This window comes from Marmota flaviventris, chromosome 12 (assembly GCF_047511675.1).
Source record: "Marmota flaviventris isolate mMarFla1 chromosome 12, mMarFla1.hap1, whole genome shotgun sequence".
Lineage (NCBI taxonomy): Eukaryota > Metazoa > Chordata > Mammalia > Rodentia > Sciuridae > Marmota > Marmota flaviventris.
In genome coordinates this window covers 76141817-76166448 of record NC_092509.1, presented here as the reverse complement: position 1 = coordinate 76166448, position 24632 = coordinate 76141817, and the positions used below count along the sequence as shown (strand labels likewise).

At 39.9% G+C, this 24632-nt stretch overlaps 1 protein-coding gene across 2 annotated transcripts in view; it reads right to left on the bottom strand.

Moving 5' to 3' along the window:
- The window catches only part of Dstyk (dual serine/threonine and tyrosine protein kinase), a 53966-nt gene extending 35266 nt beyond the window's left edge, over positions 1 to 18700 (bottom strand). For both annotated transcript variants that reach the window (XR_011703988.1, XM_071600136.1), the window contains exon 1: positions 18386 to 18700. Coding sequence is in view for 1 of the 2 variants with exons in the window: in XM_071600136.1 (XP_071456237.1) it covers positions 18386 to 18650 (265 nt within the window). In the remaining variant the exon portion in view is untranslated. The remainder of the gene's footprint in view (positions 1 to 18385) is intronic.
- Between the last annotated feature and the right edge of the window lie 5932 nt (positions 18701 to 24632).

Genomic DNA, 24632 nt, shown 5'->3' with positions numbered 1-24632 from the left:
AGCCAAACATATACATCATAATTTAAGTTTTGGGGGGCAGTACTACTAACCAAAATAGTATTTGCTTTAGTCACTTTACCATAAACTACATTAAACCAGTGATAGGCTGACTGATTTGTTCATAAAATTGAAGCAAGAGGCCTGATTTACTTCAAAAGTGTTTTTACTTCAGGATGAACCTACCCTACTACTATTTCAAACCTTCCTGCTCCTCAACAAATGGCACCACCAAAAGGGTTAAAAAGGTATGTGTTCATGCAGGCCTCTCTATGCATTTCACTGAGGCTCTTCCTTTCATGCCTGTCTATATGAGCATCACTCTGGCCTGCAATAAACATCAGCAATACCAGACACTGAAACAAGGAAATCTAGTCTCCTGGGGAAAAGATGGGTTCCTTAGAAAAATAAAAAAGCATGCATTGAGTGCCTAATTTGGTGCAAGATATTTACTAATAAGCATGAGAGCAAAATACCAGGCTACTGGTTAATCTTTCTCCTATGATCTAAAAGCAAGGGTGCTTCGTCAATTGTCTGTGTGGCCACTTAGCAAGTAGCATGGGCTAGGGCTAGATCCATTTGTGTACAAGGTCCCTTTGTACCTTGTTCATAATTATACACTTATCATAGTTTATCCTAATTATCTGTTTATACTTATCAAAAGCCATGAAGAACCATCCTATTTCTCTCTGTATCCTCGACATCCAGTATAATGACTGACAAACAGGAAGTGCTTAAAGTTATACTTTTGTTTGTTCTGGGTCAGAATCCAGAATCATAGAGAGTTGTCTACAGAAATCTACAAGTGAATACACAAAGTATTTCAAAAAAGTACAGTATCATGAAGAATAGTTAAGGGGAACTATTATTCCTTAAAAAAATGCCTTTATCTCAATCCAGAAAGTATACATGGACAAAAGAAAAGAACCTTCCTCAATCATCTGGCAGAATTTAACTGCCATAGTGTCAACCTCACCATTCAAAGTCCAGCCAGACTATCTTCTCTCATCTACTCTCCCCAGCTTTCTTCTTTTCCCATGCCCCACGCCCAGATTTTCATGTATCAGGAGTCAATTCACATTGACAACCTTTAAATTCTTATAATAAAAGTTGTTGTTTCCTAATGAAAAAATAAATAAAAACAGCAAACTTACATGAGCTTTGTTACTGCTATTACAGAAGAAAACAAACTAAACTACTTTTGAGAACTAGAAGGAGAGGCCTCAACACCTCTGAGACCAAGTGCTAGCTATAGGAAAGCCAGTAAAATATGCAGCATCAGCCAAAATCACGGGAGACACACCCCATTATTCATCTTACTAAATTATCACCTCCCTTGCTCCATCTCTCCCACAAAAACAGTACCTACACATAAAACTGCCACTGTCAAAACAACCAAAGACCAGCTCAATGCGCAAGGCTGAAGTTGAGCCCCGTCCTAATTCTCTGTTTTCAGGTACTCTGCAAGGGTTCCAAGCACAACCTACTGGACTGAAGAATGGTCTTCAAGATGGACGTCATCATCTATCTCTCTTTTTCAATATATCACTATCCAAGCCCTTTGTCCCCCCCCCCCCACATATCTTTGGTTTTTTTCATTGACCTCCAACATGTCTATGAGATTTGAACATGGACATAAGAAATGAAGATGATCATTGCTTTCTTTTTTTCTTCCCCCTGCAGGATTGGATTCAGGGGCACTTTAACACTGAGCTACACCCCCAGATCATTTTATTTTGAGATAGGATCTTGATGGTTGCCCAGGGTAGTCTCAAACTTGCACTCTTCCTGTCTCAGCCTCCCAGGTAGCTGGGATTAAGGCATGTGCCACCATGCCAGGCTGAGAAATGAAGTTGAATGCAGGTGTCTTTACTTATTGCTTCTCTAGGCACACAGGTCAGTAGTGATGAAGTATACAACACAGAAGTGGGAAAAACACGAGAGTGAAGGCAGATGTTCTGATCCCAGGCTTTATCACTGACTTGCTCTATGACTTTGGCAGTCTATTTGCTCTTTTTGTGCCTTGAATTGCTCACCTGTAAATGGAGGAAGTTGGATTAGATCTTCTTTAACATCCTTTCCAATTCTAAACTACTGTCAGTTTTAACTGTTGAAAGAGTAAGGATGGGGAAGAGATGGAAGGTTGGTCTGATTGTATTTATTTTACTTCAACTTATATATGAACTTAATTATGCAAGCTCTCCCTGGACTCCTCTAACTACAGATGAAAAAGTTGACTGAACTCACCAGGAGCTCTGAGGACCAACAGCGCAGTCTTAGCAGTTCTCTAAAGAAGAGATCAAAAGTGGTAGAATGACAGTAGGAGGGAGGAAGGAAACCTGTTTCAGAGATGGAGCAGCTGCCTCTCTGACAGTCAGAGGACTTCTGAGTTAATGGCGTTTTCTTCTGTAATTAATACAATAGCATCTGTGTATGGGCTGCCAGAAGGTAACAGCATGGCTTCTCAGCTGGTGCACATTAACCCTGCCAACTCTGGCTGCAGAAAAATTCATATCAAATGTCTTAAGTGCAAACCAAGGCCTTCTTTTTCTTTCTGTTTTTCTTTTGCTTAGTGGCTATACTTAAATATAGATGATCTTGACTGGGGTTATTTTTAAACAAAGGTTTCAAGTTGGAAGAAGAGAATAACAATGGAAGGAGCAAGTCATTTTGCTTATTTGTCCTAGGTAACATTTATTGAACCCTTTCTATATATTGATCACTTTGTTTGCCTAATCTCATTTAATGCTCACAACTCTACCAAAGACTCCTCTTATCCTCATTTATAAATGAGAAAACATAAGTTTAAAAATCAGAACTAAGAAACAGCCCAGTTTCCTCTACTTATCTAAGCAGATAAAAGGTGAAACGCAGGGCTGTGCAGGAGATGTCCCCAAAGTTTCAGGGGCCAGGTTAATACTCAGTAGCAGACAATGCTCTCTACTACCCCAATACATCATTTCTCAATCTGGAGCCAAACACAAAATTTAGTATTGTAAGACCCAAATTTAAAGCAGAAGTTGCCCCAAACCACGAGGAATACAGACTTTGAGGAGAAAAACAGAATTACCACTACCTGGTACATTTTCAAAATTGGTACTATTATTCTACCTAAGATCTCTAGAGTCTCTTTTCTATAAGAAACTATAGGTGCTTTTCAGAGAAATTCTTAACATACTTCTTATCAGTCAGTATGATTACCATTTGGATTTGAAGTTAAATTACACTAGTAAGAGAGGTCAAGGGAAGGAAGAAAGGCTACACAGAAGGACCAAGAAGAATCTGGGCAGATTTTGCTGGGTCCACCTCATCTATTACCATTAGATCCCTTTCTCTACTGTTTCCATTCATGTTCATTCTCTAATAAACCTAATCATTAATAGTTTTGCCTGAGTCTTGGGGGCGGTTTCCTTTCTGAAGGCTTTATGCATATAAAACTTTGACTAAATAAATTTGTTATGTTTTGTTCTTGTCATCTTGTGTTTTCTTAGAGTAGTGTGGGTTATGACCCCTATGACAGTCACACATTTTTTCAATCTCTGTAAACTCAAGGTAAACAAGGACTTCAGAGTTAATTCAGATATCAACAGTTACTACTTAGTCCTTGTTCCTGGTACCAAATGATTTTCTTCTTCGAGGAGACTGTTTTATTTAAATGCTTTTACTTTATTTATGGGGTGCTAAGGATCGAAACCAGTGCCTCACACATGCTAGGCAAGCATTCTGCCACTGAGCTACAGCCCCCACCCTATTTTGTTTTGAATCTCACTTTTAACATTGAATTTCCCTGAAATATAATATGTGCTTTTATGGCAAGCTACCTCAAGTCTTCTCTAAAAGCAAAAGAAATTTAAAGGATTTTATAATTAACTTAAGCAACCAGTGACATAAATGTGCATTTCCATAAATAAGTATGATGCTTTATTTTATATCAACTATATGTGCCAAAAGTAAAGAACAAAACCTAAATTGAGAAAAGAATGTTATATAGTCTTTCTACTATAATCAATTCTACTATAAATTTCAAAGTATTCAGCTCCAAAAATTCCTGGGGTATGAAAGAGAAGAAAGTATAGACAAGAAACATTTACTTATCATTCCCAAACAAGCTCACTGGCCTTCAGCAAAATTTAAGATGCTGAATGACACAGGAAGCACCTGATTTAAGGAAACTATATGCTTAGGTAGTCTTGCTTTCAGAATCGTCAGGACCAATCAGTACAAGGTATTTTGATGAAGGGGTCAGGGTGCAGAGATTAAACGCTGAAATACACTCAAGTAGCTAAAGCTCTTGCTGGAAACTGAAAGCCAAGCTGGCAGAAGCATCTCTAAAGTTATCCTATCTGCTGGTCATAAGATCTTCAACAGAATTTTTTTTTTTTTTTTTTTTTTTTTGTATGGAGAATTGAACCCAGGGACAATTTGCCACTGAGCTACATGCCTAGCTCTTTTTATTTTCAGACAGGGTCTCACTAAGTTATTTAGGGCCTCACTTATTTAGTTATTTAAGTTGCTGAGACTAGCCTTGAACTTGGGATCCTCCTGCCTCAGCTTCCTGAATCACTGGGATTACAGGCATGCACCACTGTTTGGCAGATTACCAACAGATTTTTTTTTTTTTTTTTTTTTTTTTTTTTGGTACCAGGGATTGAAGCCAGGGGCACTTAACCACTGAGCCACATCTCCATCCCATTTTAAAATTTTACTTAGAGACATGGTGTCACCGAGTTGCTTAGGGCCTCACTAAGTTTATGAGACTGGTTTTGGACTCATAATCCTCCTGTCTCAGCCTCTCAAGCCACTGGGATTCCAGGAGTATGCCACTGTGACCAGATCCAACAGATTTTAAGCAGATTGTCCTGTTACCAGGAAAAAGGGGAGTTTACAATGGCAGGAGCCACATGAGACGAGAAGAAGGCACTCAGCAGCCTGCTGACAAGTTCCTTTCTGGGTGAAACTGCTCCTGAAGCTGCTCATGCTACAGGGGGAACAAAAATGTGGCTGGAAGATGAGGCTGTAATTTATGGGATATAGAGATGGAAGTGGTTCCCCAAAAGACATCAAGTACAGGCTTCACAGAAAGCTTAGATTCTGTAATTTAGAAAGAAGTGTTTAACAGCTTATAACCAAAGAATGATTCAAAAGTGGTAATATGTCAAAAGGATACTGGAGCCAGGTATAGTGTGCATGCCTATAATCCCACCTACTTGGGAAGCTGAGGCAGGAGGATAGTAAATTCAAGGACAGCCTGGGCAATTTAGCTAGACCCTAGCTTAAAATAAAAAGGGCTGGTGAATTGGCTTTAGTGGTAGATTGCCCATAATAGGTTCAATCCCCAGTACAAAGGGAAGGACAATGGAGCCTGTAATCCCAGTGACTTAGGAGGCTGAGGTAGGAGAATAGCAAACTCAAGGCCAGCCTCTAAAACTTAGTGAGACCCTGTCTGAAAATAAAAAGGACTGGGTATGTAGCTCAGTGGTAGAGTACTTCTAGGAGATTAAAAAACGTTGGGAGCAACCTGAAGGAGGATTTAAATGACCAAACTGGGGATAATTCATGCATAAAAATTAAAAATAACAGAGTTATAACCCATTGAAAAAAATTCACACGTCCCCCATTGACATAAATAAAAAAGTGAAAAGGAAAGGTCTTCTCCAGCAGAATGCCAACTAATAGACACAGAAGGAACATGGAGACAGGAGGGAGTGTCAGTGGATTCTAGGTCTAGTGGAAGGAGGTTTGTGGGGAAATGGGATGAATATCCGTGAAATCTCAGACACTTCCCCACAAAGGACTAATGAAGTGCAAAGGGGGAAATGGTGAATTTCAAGCTTAACATCTCCAGGGAGGGTTGACATCATGCACTCTGTGAGGTGGGTGCATCACAGCATCTCTCCGTCCTGTTAAGAGCCCATGACCTGGGTCTGGGATTGTGGCTGAGAGGTAGAGTGCTCACCTACTAGGTGTGGGGCCCTGTGTTCGATCATCAGCACCACATAAAATGAATGGAATAGAATAAAGGTATTGTAAAAAAATAAAATAAAAAAATAACAACAACAACAACAAAAAAAAAACGCCCATGACCTAAGTCTAATAGTGAGGAAACAACATATAGATCCAGGTGAAGGGGCCTACTACAGAATGTAAGGCCTACTTTACAAATTTGCAGAAGACATGAATGACAGGAAAAGGCCAAGGAACTGTTTAGGATTAAGGGAATCTGAAGAGACATAATAACATGTGCTCCTGGACAGGATTCTAGATCAAAAAGAAAAAAAAAAAATCATTGTTGGGACAGTTAGCAAAACTTGAATGGGATCTGAGGACTGGTTGGTAATATAGAATCCATGTTAATTTCCTGATTTGGAGAGCTGTACACTGACATGTACAAGCATGTCCTTGTTCGGGAGAATGTTTGAATGTTTACAGATGAAACAACCTATTTGCATCTTGTTCTCAAAGGTTCTGAAAAAGACAAGACATAATATACCAGAAGGTGGGGGGAGCTGGTTATACATCAAATGTGTTAAAATGTTAACAACTGGGAAATCTGCGGGAAGTAGGTATGAGAGCTCTTAATATTTTTCTGTTAACATTTATGCATGTTTGAAATTACTTAAAAATTATTTTTAATGATAAAAAGAAACCCTAGCAAGGCATATGCAGCTCTAGATCTCAGAAGAAAGTGATCAAGAAACAGAATTTTACCTGAAAGGAAAAACAGCAGGGAAAAATCCATCCTACTCAGTAATAACAGGATGTGAACAATAACAGTTTCTTCATTGTTCCCACTTTTGCCCTGCATACTATTTTCATGTCTTCAGTCTTCCTGTGATGGTTTATGGCTGCCCATTCGGACTGGGGAGTTCAGGGCACTAATTCAAGTAGTTCAGGGTCAGACTTAGAACCCAGATTCACAAGGCTAAGCAGCCTAGACCGACACCATGCACAGGACACTCTGATGAAGGTAACCTCTAACCATCAAGCTCATCTGTTAAGAAGCCACCAGAGAAGCCTGACCTTGCAATGCCAGGAGTGGCCTCTTCTGTTTACTCAGGGTTAGAGAACACATTGCCACCTCTTCAGGAGTGCAGGACTCTTCCTTAGCATACTCTTAACTACTTTTCTTCTATGCTAAAAACCATTTCTGAAGTGGGAACAGCAGAACTTCTCCATTTCTCTTCACAGGACAATCATCAGCAGAGCAAGACAGTTTTCAATCAGGAGAAACTGAAATAGCTTTAACTAGAGTTCTTGTATGCCAAAAAATAAGAATGACTTTTCTTCTAACAAGCTATTTTCCCCCAACTTCTCCTTGCATTTATGTATCACCACAAGATTAAAAACTAAGGCTAGACTACATTTTTTGGAATATTTCTAAAAGCTAAGCTTCACGCTACTAGTTCAATTGCTGTCCCTCTAATCTAGAGAGAATTTTTATCAAAACGAGTTCTGTAAACCTAGCTGCATTTGTGACAAGGCTTTGGTCCTTGCAAAGTGGTTTTTTTTGTTTTTGGTATTAATCACAGGAACTTCATTTTACTGCAAATTATCATTGATCTTTTTTTTTAAATTTTTTATTGTTGGTTGTTCAAAACATTACATATTTCTTGATATATCATATTTCACACTTTGATTCAAGTGGGTTATGAACTCCCATTTTTACCCCATATACAGATTGCAGAATCACATCAGTTACACATCCATTGATTTACATATTGCCATACTAGTGTCTGTTGTGTTCTGCTGCCTTTCCTATCCTCTACTATCCCCCTCCCCTCCCCTTCCCTCTTCTCTCTCCACCCCCTCTACTGTCATTCATTTCTCCCCTTTGTATTATTTTTCCCTTTCCCCTCACTTCCTCTTGTATGTACTTTTGTATAACCCTGAGGGTCTCCTTCCATTTCCATGCAATTTCCCTTCTCTCTCCCTTTCCCTCCCATTCTCATCCCTGTTTAATGTTAATCTTCTTCTCCTGCTCTTCGTCCCTACTCTGTTCTTAGTTACTCTCCTTATATCAAAGAAGACATTTGGCATTTGTTTTTTAGGGATTGGCTAGCTTCACTTAGCATAATCTGCTCTAATGCCATCCATTTCCCTGTAAATTCTATGATTTTGTCATTTTTTAATGCAGAGTAATACTCCATTGTGTATAAATGCCACATTTTTTTTTTATCCATTCGTCTATTGAAGGGCATCTAGGTTGGTTCCACAGTCTTGCTATTGTGAATTGTGCTGCTATGAACATCGATGTAGCAGTGTCCCTGTAGCATGCTCTTTTTAGGTCTTTAGGGAATAGACAGAGAAGGGGAATAGCTGGGTCAAATGGTGGCTCCATTCCCAGCTTTCCAAGAAATCTCCATACTGCTTTCCAAATTGGCTGCACCAATTTGCAGTCCCACCAGCAATGTACAAGTGTACCCTTTTCCCCACATCCTCGCCAGCACTTGTTGTTGTTTGACTTCCTAATGGCTGCCAATCTTACTGGAGTGAGATGGTATCTTAGGGTGGTTTTGATTTGCATTTCTCTGACTGCTAGAGATGGTGAGCATTTTTTCATGTACTTGTTGATTGACTGTATGTCCTCCTCTGAGAAGTGTCTGTTCAGGTCCTTGGCCCATTTGTTGATGCAAAGTGGTTTTATTAAAAACAAAGAAATCCTGGGAAATTCTGTCCCCATTATATGGACTACAAAGGGTAAAAGAACACCAAACCGAAATCTGTCTGGCATAAGTAAGGCACTAAAGCTCTTAATCTGATGAAGCTAAAATTAGACACTTTTTACATCCAAGTAAAAGAATACAAATAAAAGCAGTTTTTAAAAAGAAATGTGCATTTTTTTTAAAAATCAAAGTCTTTTATAAATATACAACCAAGAAGTCATTCTTCAGGCGATTCTGATACATCATTTAGACAACTGAAAAGTAAAACAATTCTCCAGTCCTACTTCTCATCTTCCTGCCCAGAGAATAGCACCCCAGGGAACGGAAGCACAGTATAATAAAACCAACCCTAAAGAGAGTAGGGGTCAAAAGGTTCCCACAGCCACACGACATACAGCAGGGGATCATATCCAAACCTTTCACACTGCCTGTGATGGGCATTTCATCTGGAGTCCATAGGGGATCGATGGGTCCTCAGGCTCTGACCAACCTTTCTTCACAGTTTTGGATTGAACTTTGGAGGAACATTATACATAAGGAGGCTTTCTCAGTGATACAGAGAAAGCAAAGAAACACAGATCTCTACCACTATTTTATATATATATATTCTCTGCTCAGGTGCCAAATCCCAAGACCCCAACATCACTAACTCCTCATTTGGCAAAGAGGTGAATCAGTCTGCCAACCTAGAAATGGCCTGAGACTAGACATCCTCACAGGGAACTTCAGATAGACCTCTGAGAAATAAAAAAGAAAAACTGCATATTCCACATGGACTCACTCCCTGTACTCGTTATAAATGACACCACTCAGATTCCCTGGGCCACGTAGGAAGCAAAAATCTATCATCCCTAGAGGCTGACTATTTTTCTACAAGAAGGAGCAAATTGACTTTAGGTCTTAGAATTGTTAGGGAGAAAAGCACATCTATCTACACACCTTACACTCTCACTACTGGTTTCTCTGTAAGTAATCTCTAAGAAAGATATGGAGATGGAGAGAAACTCTAACAGTAATCCTTATGAATGCATCCTGCATTTGAAACCTGTAAACACAAAAATTATCAATACTCTAACAAAGAAAGAAGAGGGTTAATTTTCATGTACTTGGTCAGATAGTCAGCAGAACGTCTCAACTCTTACTTTTTTTCCTTGCAGTGCTGGAGATGCAGTGCTCTGGGCCTTGTATATGCCAAGCAAGTGCACTATCTTTGAGCTACACCCCCAGCACTCAACTTCTATTCTTAACAGTGCCATTTAATCTTACAAATTCCCATGTGCCCTACCCCATCAAAGAAGCTGTTGGTTAAGTAGATAACTAATTTGTAGACAACTCCCTAGAGGGTATGCAATGAAACATCAATCCTTCTTTCATAACATTGCTTTAGAATTAATAATCTGCTAGTTGGACAGAGTGGTTCACTACTATGTCATGTGCCCAGTACAGAATCAGAAAATAAAATAATAATTTTTTCAGTGAAAAAAATTAAGAATTCACTTCCCAGGGCCTGGGGTTATGGCTCAATGGTAGAGTGCTTGCCTTGCATGTGTGAGGCACTGGGCTCAATCCTCAGCACCACATAAAAATGAAGTAAAGGTATTTTGTCCATCTACAACAACAACAACAAAAAATTTAATATTTTTAGAATTTGTTTTTTTTAAAAAGAATTTACTTACCATATCAGAGTGAAACTCTGGTCTATTGGTACTGTATGCAATTAATTCATCCTCTGGGACATGAAAAACATTATTTGGGATACCAGCATAGAATGTAACTCCAGCCTAGCCAGGCACATGGGGTGTACCTACAGTCCCTATAGGTGTACCTACAGTACTCAAGAGGCTGATGCACAAGGATCACTTCAGCCCAGGAGTTCCAGGCCAGCGTAGCCAACATGGCGAGACTTGGTCTCCAAAAAGAAGTAATGCCAGACTACTCATCATCTATCAAATGTATATTATTGTTCTTTTTTTAGGGGCCCAAGAAGTAAAATGTGGGTGAGTCTACAAAAATCCATATCTTCTCTGGTAAAATAATAATAATAATAATAACAACAACAACAACAACCTTCTGAAGTGGGAATTAAATTGCACTTAATTTCTTTTTTTTTAATATTTATTTTTTAGTTGTAGGTGGGCACAACATACTTATTTCATTTTTATGTGGTGCTGAGGTTTGAACCCAGTGCCTCACATGTGCTAGGCGAGCACTCTACCACTGAGCCACAACCTCAGCCCCAAAATTGCACTTAATAAATAAATAAAAACAAGAGCCTATAAGAATTAGACAGATATAATGTGAAATTCACATTTATCTTTATTTCAATAATATTCTTTGAAGTTTTATTTTTAAGATTGTTTTTGAAGTGTATTTAACCACAGAAAGATCCTTTGTTCTCTCAATCTAGTGAAACAGAGAACAGAGAAAGGAAGAAAGCAAAGGAGAAAGTGGACAGACCAAAACAAAATTTAACACTGGATTTTTATCAAAATCTGTGGGGGATTTTTTGGGTGGAAGGGGGTACTGGGGATTGAACCTTGGAGCACTTCACCACCTTACCCCAGCCCTATTTATTTATTTATTTATGACTCAGGTGAAGCGGGGGGGGCACCTCACCACTAAGTTACATTCCCAGTCCTCTTTTATTTTATAAGATGGGGTCTCACTAAGTTGCTGAGGGTCTCCCTAAATTGCCAAGGTTAACCTCAAATTTGTGGTCCACCTGCTTCAGCCTTTCACGTTGCTGGGATTACAAACCACTGGCCCAGCTAATTCTATGCTGCCTTTAAAAACACTTGCATGGCTGAAGCACAAGCCATATTGAAATAACGACTTATTTATTTATTTATTTATTTGTGTATTTATTTATTTATTTATTTATTTATTAGTTGTAGATGGACAATACCACAATACCTATATTGTATTTATTTATTTTTATGTGATGCTGAGGATCAAACCCAGTATCTCACAGGTGATAGGCAAGTGCTCTACCACTGAGCTCCAGCCCCAGCCCTGAAGTAATGACTTGAAGACTAAACTAAATACATTGCAGTTGATAATAAGTTAAAGGCAATAATGTTTTTTCTTTTTAAGAGCAGGCAGAATTTTACAACCCTTTTTAAAAGCAGGCTTGCCCTGAGCTATGGGAAACAGATTTTTCCAGGAAAGGAAGATTAGGAAGGGAAAGGCTAAAAAGGGAAAGGGTGCGAAGCACCATTGTGCTTGAGAAAGCCATTTCCTCCCAGGTTCCTAATCAGCAAAAAGAGACCTGGTGCCCTGAAAGTCAGGGAGGAGAAACTGGAATAAGGGGCCTGAGTAGGCTACATCACACTATAGTCACTGAATCAAACAGTCTCCCACTGAAGTAAATCATGGTTCCATGACAAGCTACGGAGCCTCGGTTATGACTCATTTGTAACAAATTCTCTCTACTGCAGAGTGCATTTTGTATTCCCATGGCCAGCCAGGTCAAAAAAGAACAAGGAGTCACAGAAGCAGAATTGGACTGGGAGCCTGGAGACCTGGGCCTAAATCTGGCTCCCACTCAAAATTGTTCTGTCCCATATTCCATCTTTTTGCCCTCATTTTCTTTCCCCAACCCCATTTGCCAGCTTCCTAATCCAGTGTTCACTAACTATACACAAACACACACACACAAACACATAGATTTAGCACTAAGTATACACCTGAGTTTTAATATCATTGTCACCAAATGTCACAACTTTGGAAAGTTGGCATTACCACTCCCATCTTATTTATTAAGATATAATTAGCCTCCTCCCCACTCCCACTTCTTTTTTTTTTTTTTTTTTTTTTGGCAGATGGAAGCCAAGGGCAATTTACTGCTGAACTACATCCCCAAGCCCTTTTTGTTTTTTATTTAGAGACAGTCTTGCTAAATTGACCAAGCTGGCCTCAAATGTGTGATCCTTGTACCTCAGCCTCCCTCCTGAGTCCTTGGGATTTTCACAGTGCTTATAGATGTGCGACACTATGCCTTTAAAAAAAAAAAGTTTTTTTAGATATTGATAGACCTTTATTTTATTCATTTATCTATATGTGGTACTGAGAATCGAAGCCAGTGCCTCACACGTGTGAGGCAAGCGTTGTACCACTGAGCCACAACCCCAGCTCCAACACCATGCCTTTTTAAGTGTAAAATTCAGTGGTTTTAGTATGTTCACAAAGTTGTACAACCATCACTACTATTGAATTCCAGAGCATTTTCAACACCTTAAAAGAAACCTCAAACCCACCAGCAGTCACTCCTCATTTGCCTCTCCCCACAATGCCTGGCAACCTCTAATCCACTTTCTGTCTCCATAAATGTGCCTATTTTGGACATTTCATATAAATAGAATGACACAATGTGTGGCATTGTGTATCACTCCTTTATACAGAAAAGACTCAAATAGGCTAAGTAACTTGCCAAAGTCACACAGTTTTGTGATGGTGCACGCCTATAAACCCTGCTACTGGGGAGGCTGAATAAAGAGGATCACAAGTTCAAGGCCTGCCTCAGCAACTTAGCAAGATCCTCAGCAACTAGGCAAGACCCTATCTCAAAGTAAAATAAATAAATAAATAAACAGGATTAGGATGTAGCTTAGTGGTAAAATGCCCCTGGGTTCAATCCCCAGTACCAATACATACGTGTACACACACACACACACACACAAAATAAATTTAAATTTGGACTCAGGTCTGATTAAATGTTCATGCTTGCTTTTAACCACTGTATGCTGCTTCCACATGGGTAGAAAATTGAGAAAGAGAAAGTTTCATATATACTTGAAAAGATGGGGTTTTGTTAATCTAAGGTAATAAAAATAAATAAATAACTACAACTACAAGACCATCTCTACTAGAGCTTATAATTCATAGGCAGCTCTTCTAAACATCACAAACTACTAGAATACACAGTAATTCCATCTCTTGTCTATGTTTTGCCCCACAACCTGTTCTCCCCAACCCTCAGCCCCATAAAGATGGCAGGTGTACAAAACCAGGTTGCAAAGAGACTCCTTTCTCCCAGTGTTTTGTATCTCCCCCAAGTGTCGCTCTGCCACTTAAACTTTACCATCCATACAACTTTCTAAGATAATGTCTGTTTTAAATAAGTGCACTAATGCTTTTTTCCTTCTTTTAAATTCTGGCAACAAGTTCATACTAGACATGCCAAAAAGGGAATGAAGAATATTGGGGAAACATAGCTATCAGCTAACCAAAGGCAAAAAGAGTTATAAAAACCTAAGAATTATAATTCACATAAAATGCCTATAATCTGGTACTGACACAGTGGTGCAAACCTGTAACCCCAGCAACTCAGGAGGCTGAGGCAAGAAGATTGCCAAGTTGGTGGCCAGCCTGGGCAACTGAGCAAGACCCTCAGCAACTTAACAAGATCCTGCCTCAAAATAAAAAAAGTCTGGGGATGTAGATCAGTCGTAAAGCACCCCTGGGATCAATCTCTAGTACCAAAAAGAAAAATTCCTATAATCTTACACCTTCCTATTATGGTTCCCACCACCTCCCATGCTTTATGTGTTGGAGGTGAATAAAGTTTGGATTAGATTACACCTTTGTAGAGGACCAAGTTCAGGTCTACCTTGTTCTTTTATGTATCATCCAACATAAACAAATAAGTATTTTATAGTGAGGATAATTATAATTATTTTTCTTTCTTAGGAGAAAAGCATAGAAGAAAAAGACCGATGTCCACTAGCCCAAAGCCAAAACCGACATCTTTTACGCTTTACCACCATATATCCCACAGACTAGTACATCCCAGGAACTCAAATTTCTATTGAATAATAGCTAATATTTACATGGCACCTGTTCTAAACCTGTGCATATATTAGCTCCCGACAATCCTACAGGTAAGTACTATTCAAATTCCCTTCTCCAGATGAAGACTATGGAACAACACAATTGTGGTTTGTCATTCAGTTAGTAGGGAGTGGAACCAGGATGGAAAGAAGGCAACACAAAGAATAGAATTCCTTTGGAATGAATTGAGTCACTCCAGTTTCTTAAAATTGAGAGGTTTATGACAAACTGCAAAACCAGGAACTCTACTGGATCATAAAACAAGAAAAACACTTTTCCCTCTTTTGTTTTGTAATATTCTATTCTGCCTTTCTCCAGAAGTGCTCAGTCTTTATCTCATTACTTCTGAACCCTCTGATGAAAAATCAAGATATAAGAGGGGGTCTCATCTCCCAAAGTAAAATGGGAAAAAAGGCCCATTTGGGCAGCAGAACTAAATAAAGGAAACTTCACTTACAATTCCATTTTTTTTTTAATATAAACCAAGCTACTCTTTTAAAAAAAATCATTTTGGAGTCCTATTCCACCTACTTTTTAACTCTTAAACTTCTAAATGTTTAACTTCTAAAATATAACATATTATATATTCTCGACATCATCAACTATCAAAATTAAGAGGGAAATAAACCAGGCATGGTGGTGCATGCCTATAAATCCAGCTACCCAGGAGGCTGGGGCAGGAGAATGCCAAGTTTGAGGCCAGCCTGGGCAACTTAGTGAGACTCTGTCTCAAATAAAAAATAAAAATGGTTGGGGAGCTAGGGGTTGTGGCTCAGAGGTAGAGTGCTTGCCTAGTATGCATGAGGCACTGGGTTCAATCCTCAGCACCACATAAAAGTAAAATAAAGATATTGTGTCCACCTATAACTAAAAAATAAATATTAAAAAAATGGTTGGGGATGTAGTATGTGTGAGTCTCTAGGTTTAACCCCAGTACCAGGGGGGGAAAAAAGGGAAGTATTATTTTGAGGTTCTTCCCAATCCTTTGTGGTTGAAAGTGAAATAACAAAACTTCTTGGCATTATATGGCACTATAAATAGTATATAAAGAAACAAAAGTTTTTTCTATTGTTACCATCCTTATAGTCCAACAATTTCAAATTTATAGTTTGTCCCTAATTTTCAACTGCTTAAATACCATACTGCCTCAAGCCCAGAAGGTCACTGCCATTCTGAAATGATTAAAACTTTTTTGAAGTTTCTTAAGAATTGAGTGTTCCTTTCCTTAACATTCCAGGTTCCTATTAATCAGAAACCAGCATTCACAAAAGAAAGTTGAGACAGTCTCTGAATGACATTGACCTTACACAGATAGCCCGCAAAAAGAGAGAACAAGAGCTAGTTGTCTTTTACAGAGTGGTTTCTATTTCCTAACATAATTACCTAAATAGCTGATAAAATGGCACCCCTAAATACACATAGCAAGTATCATCTAATTTTCCCTGGTGTTTTCTACTTCCCCAAAACAAGACCCTCCACAGCGACAGGAAGGGAAGTGTCTCATGGAACAAATCAAACTGCCCCCAGTCTTGTCTTCTGCACCCTCTCAGTTTTTATTTAGGATGGACAGATTCCAGAGGATGAAGAGAGCTAAATATGCAAATTAGTTCATGATGCAGTCAACTAGAAAAGTCAATGAGGCAAAATACAAAGGTGTATTTGTATTGCTTAAGTTGGCTTTTAAAAAATAAAAACAAGAGCCAACAAAGATGCCTTGAAAATGTCCATCTCCCTAAGGTGACTCTATTCTCTGATTTTCTTAGGAATAATTCTAAAATAGTTGTGTAACGTAAGACAGCAAGAGCTGAGTGAGGTGGTGCACACCTGTAATCTTGAGGTTGAGGTAGGAGAATTTCAAATTCAAGGTCAACCTGGGCAATTTAGTGAGATCGTGTCTCAAAATAAAATAAAAAGGACTGGGAATGTACATCAGAAGTACTTGCCTATTATGTGCAAGGCGCTGGGTTCAATGGTAAAATGGGAAAAAAGTAAAAATAAGTAAAATAAAATAAAACAGCCTGGCTGGGGGTGTAGCTCAATGGTAGAGCATTTGCTTGCCAGAGGTCCTGGGTTTGAGCCCCAGCACTAAATAATAATAATAATAATTTAAAAGAAATTTTAAATACTAATTAACTAAACTAAAATAAAACAGCAATAGAGAGCTTTCTAAGATAAACTTTGAGAAAAGCTTCTGAGCATGAAAGATGCTGGAAAACACTGCTAAGAGAGAAGGTGAAAGTACACATTCCCGGGATCCTCTCCGAAACCATTAGTTATTTTATCAGCTGTTTTCTGATAGCCTCAAAGAAAACAGTTCCTTCTGCAAGTTCATTTCTAGAACAGCAAATCCCCGACATAAGATGTCAAAAACCCAACTTCAGAAAAGCTAGTTATCATCCTAATCCCACTTATCCCCTAAGGTAAATAAGAGCTTTTAATAATTGATATCCAGGTCAACTAAATGAAATGGTATAATTTAGGATACTATCAGAATGTTACAAGCTCTCCCCTTCCACTGGAGATTGAATCCAGGGGTACTTTTACACACTGAGCTACATCCCCAGCCCTTTTAATTTTGAGGCAGGGTATCCTTAAATTGCTGAGAGCCTGGCTAAAATGCAGAAGCTGTCATTGAACTTGCAATACTCCTGCCTCAGCCTCTCCAGTTGCTGGGATTACAGGTGTGTGTGTGCACAATGCAACTGACAGGAGCTCATTTTTATTACCAATTCTGGAATTTCAAATTCAAGATATTAAACACACACTTTTGGGAAAATAAGATCTAACACACAACCTCAAAGCATTTCATGCAAGTTCTCAACATAATAGTTGTTCAAATTTGCTATCGGCATCTAAACTCGTGTTTCTGATAGTGTTAGCAGATCACCTGCATCCGAATCTCGGGGTCTCTTCATGTTAAATCAGATTTTTAGGATCCCTTACCACAATTATTTAATCAGAATCTGAGAGAAAGCCTGAGACATGGTATGATTTTAATACGCATTGTGGTTTAAGAATCACTAAATTAAACTAATGTTGTCCCTGAAATATCTATGTGGAATGCCAGTCCCTCCTCCTTTTCAGTCTATATCCTAATAAGACACAGAAGTCAATTGACCCTCCAGTTCAACAACAACAACACTTTAAAACAAGAAGTTAGGAAAGATTAAAGACCATGCATAATTTTAAGTGCTCTGGACCATCGGGCACATCCCAGAAAGAATCATGTAAACAAGGGCAATAGTAACTAGTTCTCGAAGAGCTCAGGACTAAAGCGATCCCTTCCTTCCCTCTAACTTCTTCACCATTAAGCACAAGCAACATCTCTGGGCAATTCCCTGGCACCCATCAGATATGGTTTCCTTTGGTGACACCCAACCCTATTAGAATACATTCCTTCTCTACAGAGCTGCCTCAAGAGGGATGTACAAGCATTTTATATACTTGAACACACACACACCCACCGCTGTAGTCCTGAGGCTTCCTCAGACTCTGCGACACCTTGACTGCTGTCTCTCCTCCATCCCTAAACTGGGACTCCGAGCCACAACCGCTCCCCTCCAACTCAAAGCAACTTTCCCCACTCCTCGGATTTACACCCACACTCCTCACGCACCCGCCCTTCCCAGTCCGCCCGCGCACAGCCGGGTCCCTTGGGTCCTGGCTCCTGCACTCGGGACGCCCCTTGCTCCCAGGTCCCCGGCCGAGCCCTCGGTACCCCTCCCCCAGGGATGCCCTCCCACCGCATCACGGATCCCGCCGGCCCAGGCCCCGAGGCCCCGCCACGCAGCCCAACTCCCACTTAGCGCCTCTTCCCAGGGTTGTTGGGTAGGGGAAGGGGCAGCGGTGAGGTTCGCCTTCAAATTTGCTATTTCCCTCAGGCCTGTCCTCCTTACCAGCCTGCAGCCCGGTTTCGGCGACATCTCCGGCAGGGCCAGGCTCGGCCCCACCGCCGCCGGTGGGGGAGGAGGGGCAACTGTGGTTGTGGGAGCTCTTGATGTCGCGGAAGAACTTCTGGGTTTCGCGCAGGTTCTGCCTCAGCCGCCCCAGGTAGCGGCGGTAACGACCGAAGCCCCGGCACAGCTCGCGGATCATTCCGCCTCCTCCGGGGCCAGGACCCGAGAGCGGCTCGCTGCCCCATGGCAGCCCGTCGCCCTCCATCTCCTCAGCGCACTGTCTTCTCGGTCGGGTCCTCGGCCGCTGATCCACTCCCCCTCCTTCCCGCCCCCCAGTGCTTCAGGGAGGCGGAATCCGCCTCCTGACGCCCCCGCCTGCAGTCCTCCGGGCTGACAGCCTCCGTCACTGCCGTTGCAAACAAACCAACGCACAGTGCGCCGCTCACGGAACCTTTCTCTTAGCGCTCCGGGAGAGCAAGGGAAGGATGATGGAGAACATCATCACCGCGCGGTCTTCTGGGACTTGTAGTCTGGGCTGAGGCCGAGCACCAGAGCCCCGAGGCTGAGAGGCTGAAGCTCCAGAGTTCTTAGGTGGGACTGATCCCTCTTGGATAAAAACCTCACTCGTTCTTACGCTTACACACACTTCTGTGTTAAAAATGTGTTCCTGAGCTGGGGTTATAGCTCAGTGGTAGAGTGCTTGCCAAGCATGTGTGAGGCACTGGGTTCGATTCTCAGTACCACATAGAAATAAAAATAAAATAAAGGTCCATCGACAGCTTTATGTGTTCCTAAATGTGTTTCTGCTCCCTACACGAATGCCCTTGAAGAGGGAGAGGAGCTGAGGAATCCAGACGCCTGCAGAGGTGGGGTGCATTACTGAAATCAGAGGGAAAGATTTTAATAGCAAAGAAAAGGAAGGAAACAAGACCGAGGACAGCACTATCTCCATGGTTACCTAAATGGCTGTCTCACTTTCCGGACACAGCAGATACTGAGGATCAACTGAAAATACCCTGAGAATAATGAACTCTCTCTTTTGGGTTGCATACTTCTTTTCCAATTTTCTTTTTCCAAATGTGGAGAGGGGGGATGGGAAAGGGTCAATAAGAGCTATAAACTAAAGTACAGTTGGTTTCTTGAAGTAGGGAGACCGGGTTTGAGAAGAGGAAGTTGAGGTTTGTAGCCTTCCAACCCCATTTCTGATTATCTTAACCGGGCTTCTGCCAATACAGAAGACTTCCATTGACACAAACTCTCCTATCGCCAGACACAATCATGAAGAGGCAAAACTTGTCCTCCACCTCTTTTCACGTTTTCTGCTTTCTCTCACATGCTCACCAGGCACAGAGTCCACTATGCCTGTCTTATGTGAAAAGATCCCATCTTTGAATCGAGCTAGACCTCTTCTTTGAGAGGCTGGACGGTGTAGTTCCTTCCTCAAGTGAATTTAAGAGGAGATTTGAGTTTGGATTTGGACTTCCCTGATACCTTGCGTTGAAATCTCAGGCAAGACCTGTTTCATTATCTATGGAATAAAGGTTTGGACTAGTTGATTTTTAGGTTCTGTGAGTCCTGCTTTACCTTTCCAGGGACTTTTAACATTTTATAAAAAATGGCCACTAATCCAAATTAACCTGTACCTGGTAAATGATGGGAGCCTCATGCTTCTTCCCATTTACTCCCTCCCTTATATTCGGCCACATATTTTCCACTAGCTAGTCTTCTACTTTGCAAAGTTGTATTCCCCATGCACCCTGAAAAGGCTTAGTAAATTAAAAATGAAAATACAAAATGGGAGCAGTGGGGCACGCCTATAATACCAGCAGCTGGGGAGGCTCAGTCAAGACCATTTTGAGTTCAAAGCCAGCCTCAGCAATTTAGGAGGCTCTAAGCAACTCAGCAATACCCTATATCTAAATAAAACATGGGGGGGGGGGGTGCTGGGGCTATAGCTCAGTGTTTGACTGTCCCTGGTTTCAATTCCAAATACCAAAAAAAGGGAGGGGTGGAATTTTTGTACAAGAATGTTAATGTTACTTTTAAAAATGGGAGAGCTGGGGGCTGGGGATGTGCCTCAAGAGGTAGTACGCTTGCCTGGCATGTGTGCGCCAGGGTTTGATCCTCAGCACCACATACAGATGAAAGATGTTGTGTCCACCGATAACTAAAAAAAAGTAAATATTAAAAAATTATCTCTCTCTCTCTCTCTTTAAAAAAAAAAATGGGAGAGCTGTAACAAAGAGATGCATAATGACTTGCCATGAAGAATAATTTCCAGCAAAGGGCAAAGGATCAAATGAGAGAGCACTCCACTGGAGTTGTCCAGAGTGTCCTTTCAGGAAAGGTCATACTTTTTCTTTCTTTCTTTTTTATTTTTCTTTCTTTCTCTTTCTTTTTTTCTTTCTTAGTTCTGGGGATTGAACCCAGGGCCGCATGCATACTAAGCAAGCTGGAGCCCACCCTTTCAAAAATTATTCACTGATATTTTAAATTAATGTTTGAAATAAGTGACATAAGAATGTGGTATAAAATTCAAATAGTATAAAGGGTACAAGGAAAAATTAAGTCTCCCTGTCTTCCAGTCACCTAATTTCCTTCCCAGGAGACAATATACTACAGATTATGTATGTATTTTAAACAAATGATAGCATACTATACATACTCTGAGTATGTCAAGACTTCCACAGCAGAACATAAAGATCTGCCTCATTCTTTTTAACTGTATAATATACTACCATATGGATGGCATATTTTATTTAATATGATATCTATACCTTTAGGGTTTTTCAGTCTTTTGATATTGCAAACAATGCTGCAGTAGCTAGCTTTCTATAATCGTCATTTTGAATATGTGTAAATATACTCACCCCCATTTTTTTATCTGCTGAGAAAAGAGCTCATTTTTGCTACTTAAAAATCTTGAGTTGGGGTTGTAGTTCAGTGGTAGAGCGCTTGCCTCGCATGCGTGAGACCCTGGGTTCTATCCCCAGCACCCATAAAAATAAATAAATAAAAATAAAGATATTGTGCCCATCTACAACTAAAAAAATATTTTAAAAAAATCTTTAAGGATGCAACAGCAAACCTTCTTAAATCCAAAGATCTATCAGTAGAAATACATATTTTATTCAAATATTTACTTCTAAAGACAAAAGGGGAAAGTTAAGTATTTGGATTTTAAGAAGAGAGTATTTAAATTAGTAAATTAATTTAAATTAAATTAGAAGAAAAGTGTTTTCAGAAAGTGAAGAGTTAATTAATGAAGACAAACACACAGATCTACTTCTGTTCCCTCTTAGAAGACTATTAAAATAACAGCAAAGGGATTTTTAAAAGCATAAAGTCACAATAATAGGGGCTGAAGTTGTGGCTCAGTGGTAGAGTGCTCGCCTAGCACGTGCGAGGCCCTGGGTTCGATTCTCAGTACCACATAGAAATAAATAAAGATATTGAGTCCAACTACAACTAAAAAAATAAATATAAAAAAAAAATAAAGTCACAATAATAAAAACAGCCATTAGCAAAAATAAATTGATGGAAACTGGGAAGCAAATATTAATTAAGATAGCATCCTAAAGAAACCTGAATCCTAAACACGAAGTGAGAAAAGCTCAGACCCAACCAGATTTATACTGCCAATTTTCCCAAGTATCCGGAATTGGTGGCAGTAGCCTTGCCCCATGCCTACTTTGGAAGTACAGGAAAGCAGAGCTGCATGTGCAGGTTGTGCAGGGACCCTGAACAGGAATTAAAACAAGGATTTCAGAAGTTTTTTAAGAGCAGTTAAATCCTCAGTTCCTCTTAAAGTGTCCCATCCCACCCCAACCTCCTGCAAACAGGACAATTATTTATTCTCCAGAGAATTAAATAGGACCTCTCTGTTTCAACAGGAAGAGTTAAGTAAATGTATGGATAGTGGGTGTTCTTTTTCTCTGTTCACTTCCTGAATCTTTGACTATCAAGTGTACCAAAAGAAGAAACTCAAAGTGTCTTCTCTTTTTTTCCCCACATTTTTTATCGGTGCATTATAGTGTACGTACTGATGGGATTTATTATTACTTATTGGTACATTCACATATGCAATATAACAATATAATTTGGCCAATATCACTGCCCAGCACCTCCCTCCCCTCTCTCCCCTTGAAGTATCTTCTTCAAAGAATCTGAACAGCCCAAGAGAAAAGGCCCAAAGACACTGATGTTAAGAGAGAGGTTTTGAGCCAGGGTTGTGGCTCAGTGGTGGAGCACTTGCCTAGCATGCGTGAGGCACCCCATAAAAAAATTAACAAATAAAATAAAGGTATTGTGTCCATCTACAATTTTTTTTTAATTTTTTATTGTTGGCTGTTCAAAACATTACATAGTACTTGATATATCATATTTCACAATTTGATTCAAGTGGGTTATGAGCTCCCATTTTTACCCCATATACAGATTGCAGAATCACATCAGTTACATATCCATTGATTTACATATTGCCATACTAGTGTCTGTTGTATTCTGCTGCCTTTCCTATCCTCTACTATCCCCTCTCCCCTCCCCTCCCCTCCCCTCTTCTCTCTCTGCCCCCTCTACTGACATTCGTTTGTCCCCCTTGTATTATTTTTCCCCTTCCCCTCCCTTCCTCTTGTATGTACTTTTGTATAACCCTGAGGGTCTCCTTCCATTTCCATGCATTTTCCCTTCTCTCTCCCTTTCCCTCCCACCTCTCATCCCTGTTTAATGTTAATCTTCTTCTCATGCTCTTCGACCCTACTCTGTTCTTAGTTACTCTCCTTATATCAAAGAAGACATTTGGCATTTGTTTTTTAGGGATTGGCTAGCTTCACTTAGCATAATCTGCTCTAATGCCATCCATTTCCCTGTAAATTCTATGATTTTGTCATTTTTTAATGCAGAGTAATACTCCATTGTGTATAAATGCCACATTTTTTTTATCCATTCATCCATTGAAGGGCATCTAGGTTGGTTCCACAGTCTAGCTATTGTGAATTGTGCTGCTATGAACATCGATGTAGCAGTGTCCCTGTAGCATGCTCTATTTAGGTCTTTAGGGAATAGACCGAGAAGGGGAATAGCTGGGTCAAATGGTGGCTCCATTCCCAGCTTTCCAAGAAATCTCCATACTGCTTTCCAAATTGGCTGCACCAATTTGCAGTCCCACCAGCAATGTACAAGTGTACCCTTTTCCCCACATCCTCGCCAGCACTTGTTGTTGTTTGACTTCATAATGGCTGCCAATCTAACTGGAGTGAGATGGTATCTTAGGGTGGTTTTGATTTGCATTTCTCTGACTGCTAGAGATGGTGAGCATTTTTTCATGTACTTGTTGATTGATTGTATGTCCTCCTCTGAGAAGTGTCTGTTCAGGTCCTTGGCCCATTTGTTGATTGGGTTGTTTGTTCTCTTATTGTCTAATTTTTTGAGTTCTTTGTATACTCTGGATATTAGGGCTCTATCTGAAGTGTGAGGAGTAAAGATTTGTTCCCAGGATGTAGGCTCTCTATTTACCTCTCTATTGTATCTTTTGCTGAGAAAAAACTTTTTAGTTTGAGTAAGTCCCATTTGTTGATTCTAGTTATTAACTTTTGTGCTATGGGTGTCCTATTGAGGAATTTGGAGCCCGACCCCACAGTATGTAGATCGTAGCCAACTTTTTCTTCTATCAGACGGCGTGTCTCTGATTTGATATCAAGCTCCTTGATCCATTTTGAATTAACTTTTGTGCATGGCGAGAGAAAGGGATTCAGTTTCATTTTGTTGCATATGGATTTCCAGTTTTCCCAGCACCATTTGTTGAAGATGCTATCCTTCCTCCATTGCATGCTTTTAGACCCTTTATCAAATATAAGATAGTTGTCATCTACAATTTTTTAAATATTTTTTTAAAAAAGAGAGAGAGGTTTTGGTTTTGGGTGGGGGTGGGTTTCTGACTTGTTCACTCCTATATCTCCAGCACCTAGAAAAAACATTAGATAGTTGATGAATGAATGAATGTTCACTGTTTATATTTATGAATATTCAGGAAAGCACAAAGGATGAAATAAAAACCATTCATATTTCTTGTATCTAGAAATAACTATTAGTTTATATTTATATTTATTAATGTTGTAGTTGGAGGAAGGGGAATAGATGAAAAGTATAATGTTTTATTAAAAATTCTTATTTAGATGATTTCTAAAGAGATTCTGAAGCCCTGATCCTCCCATTCATATAGATGGAAATTGGGGTTTTTGTAGAATAC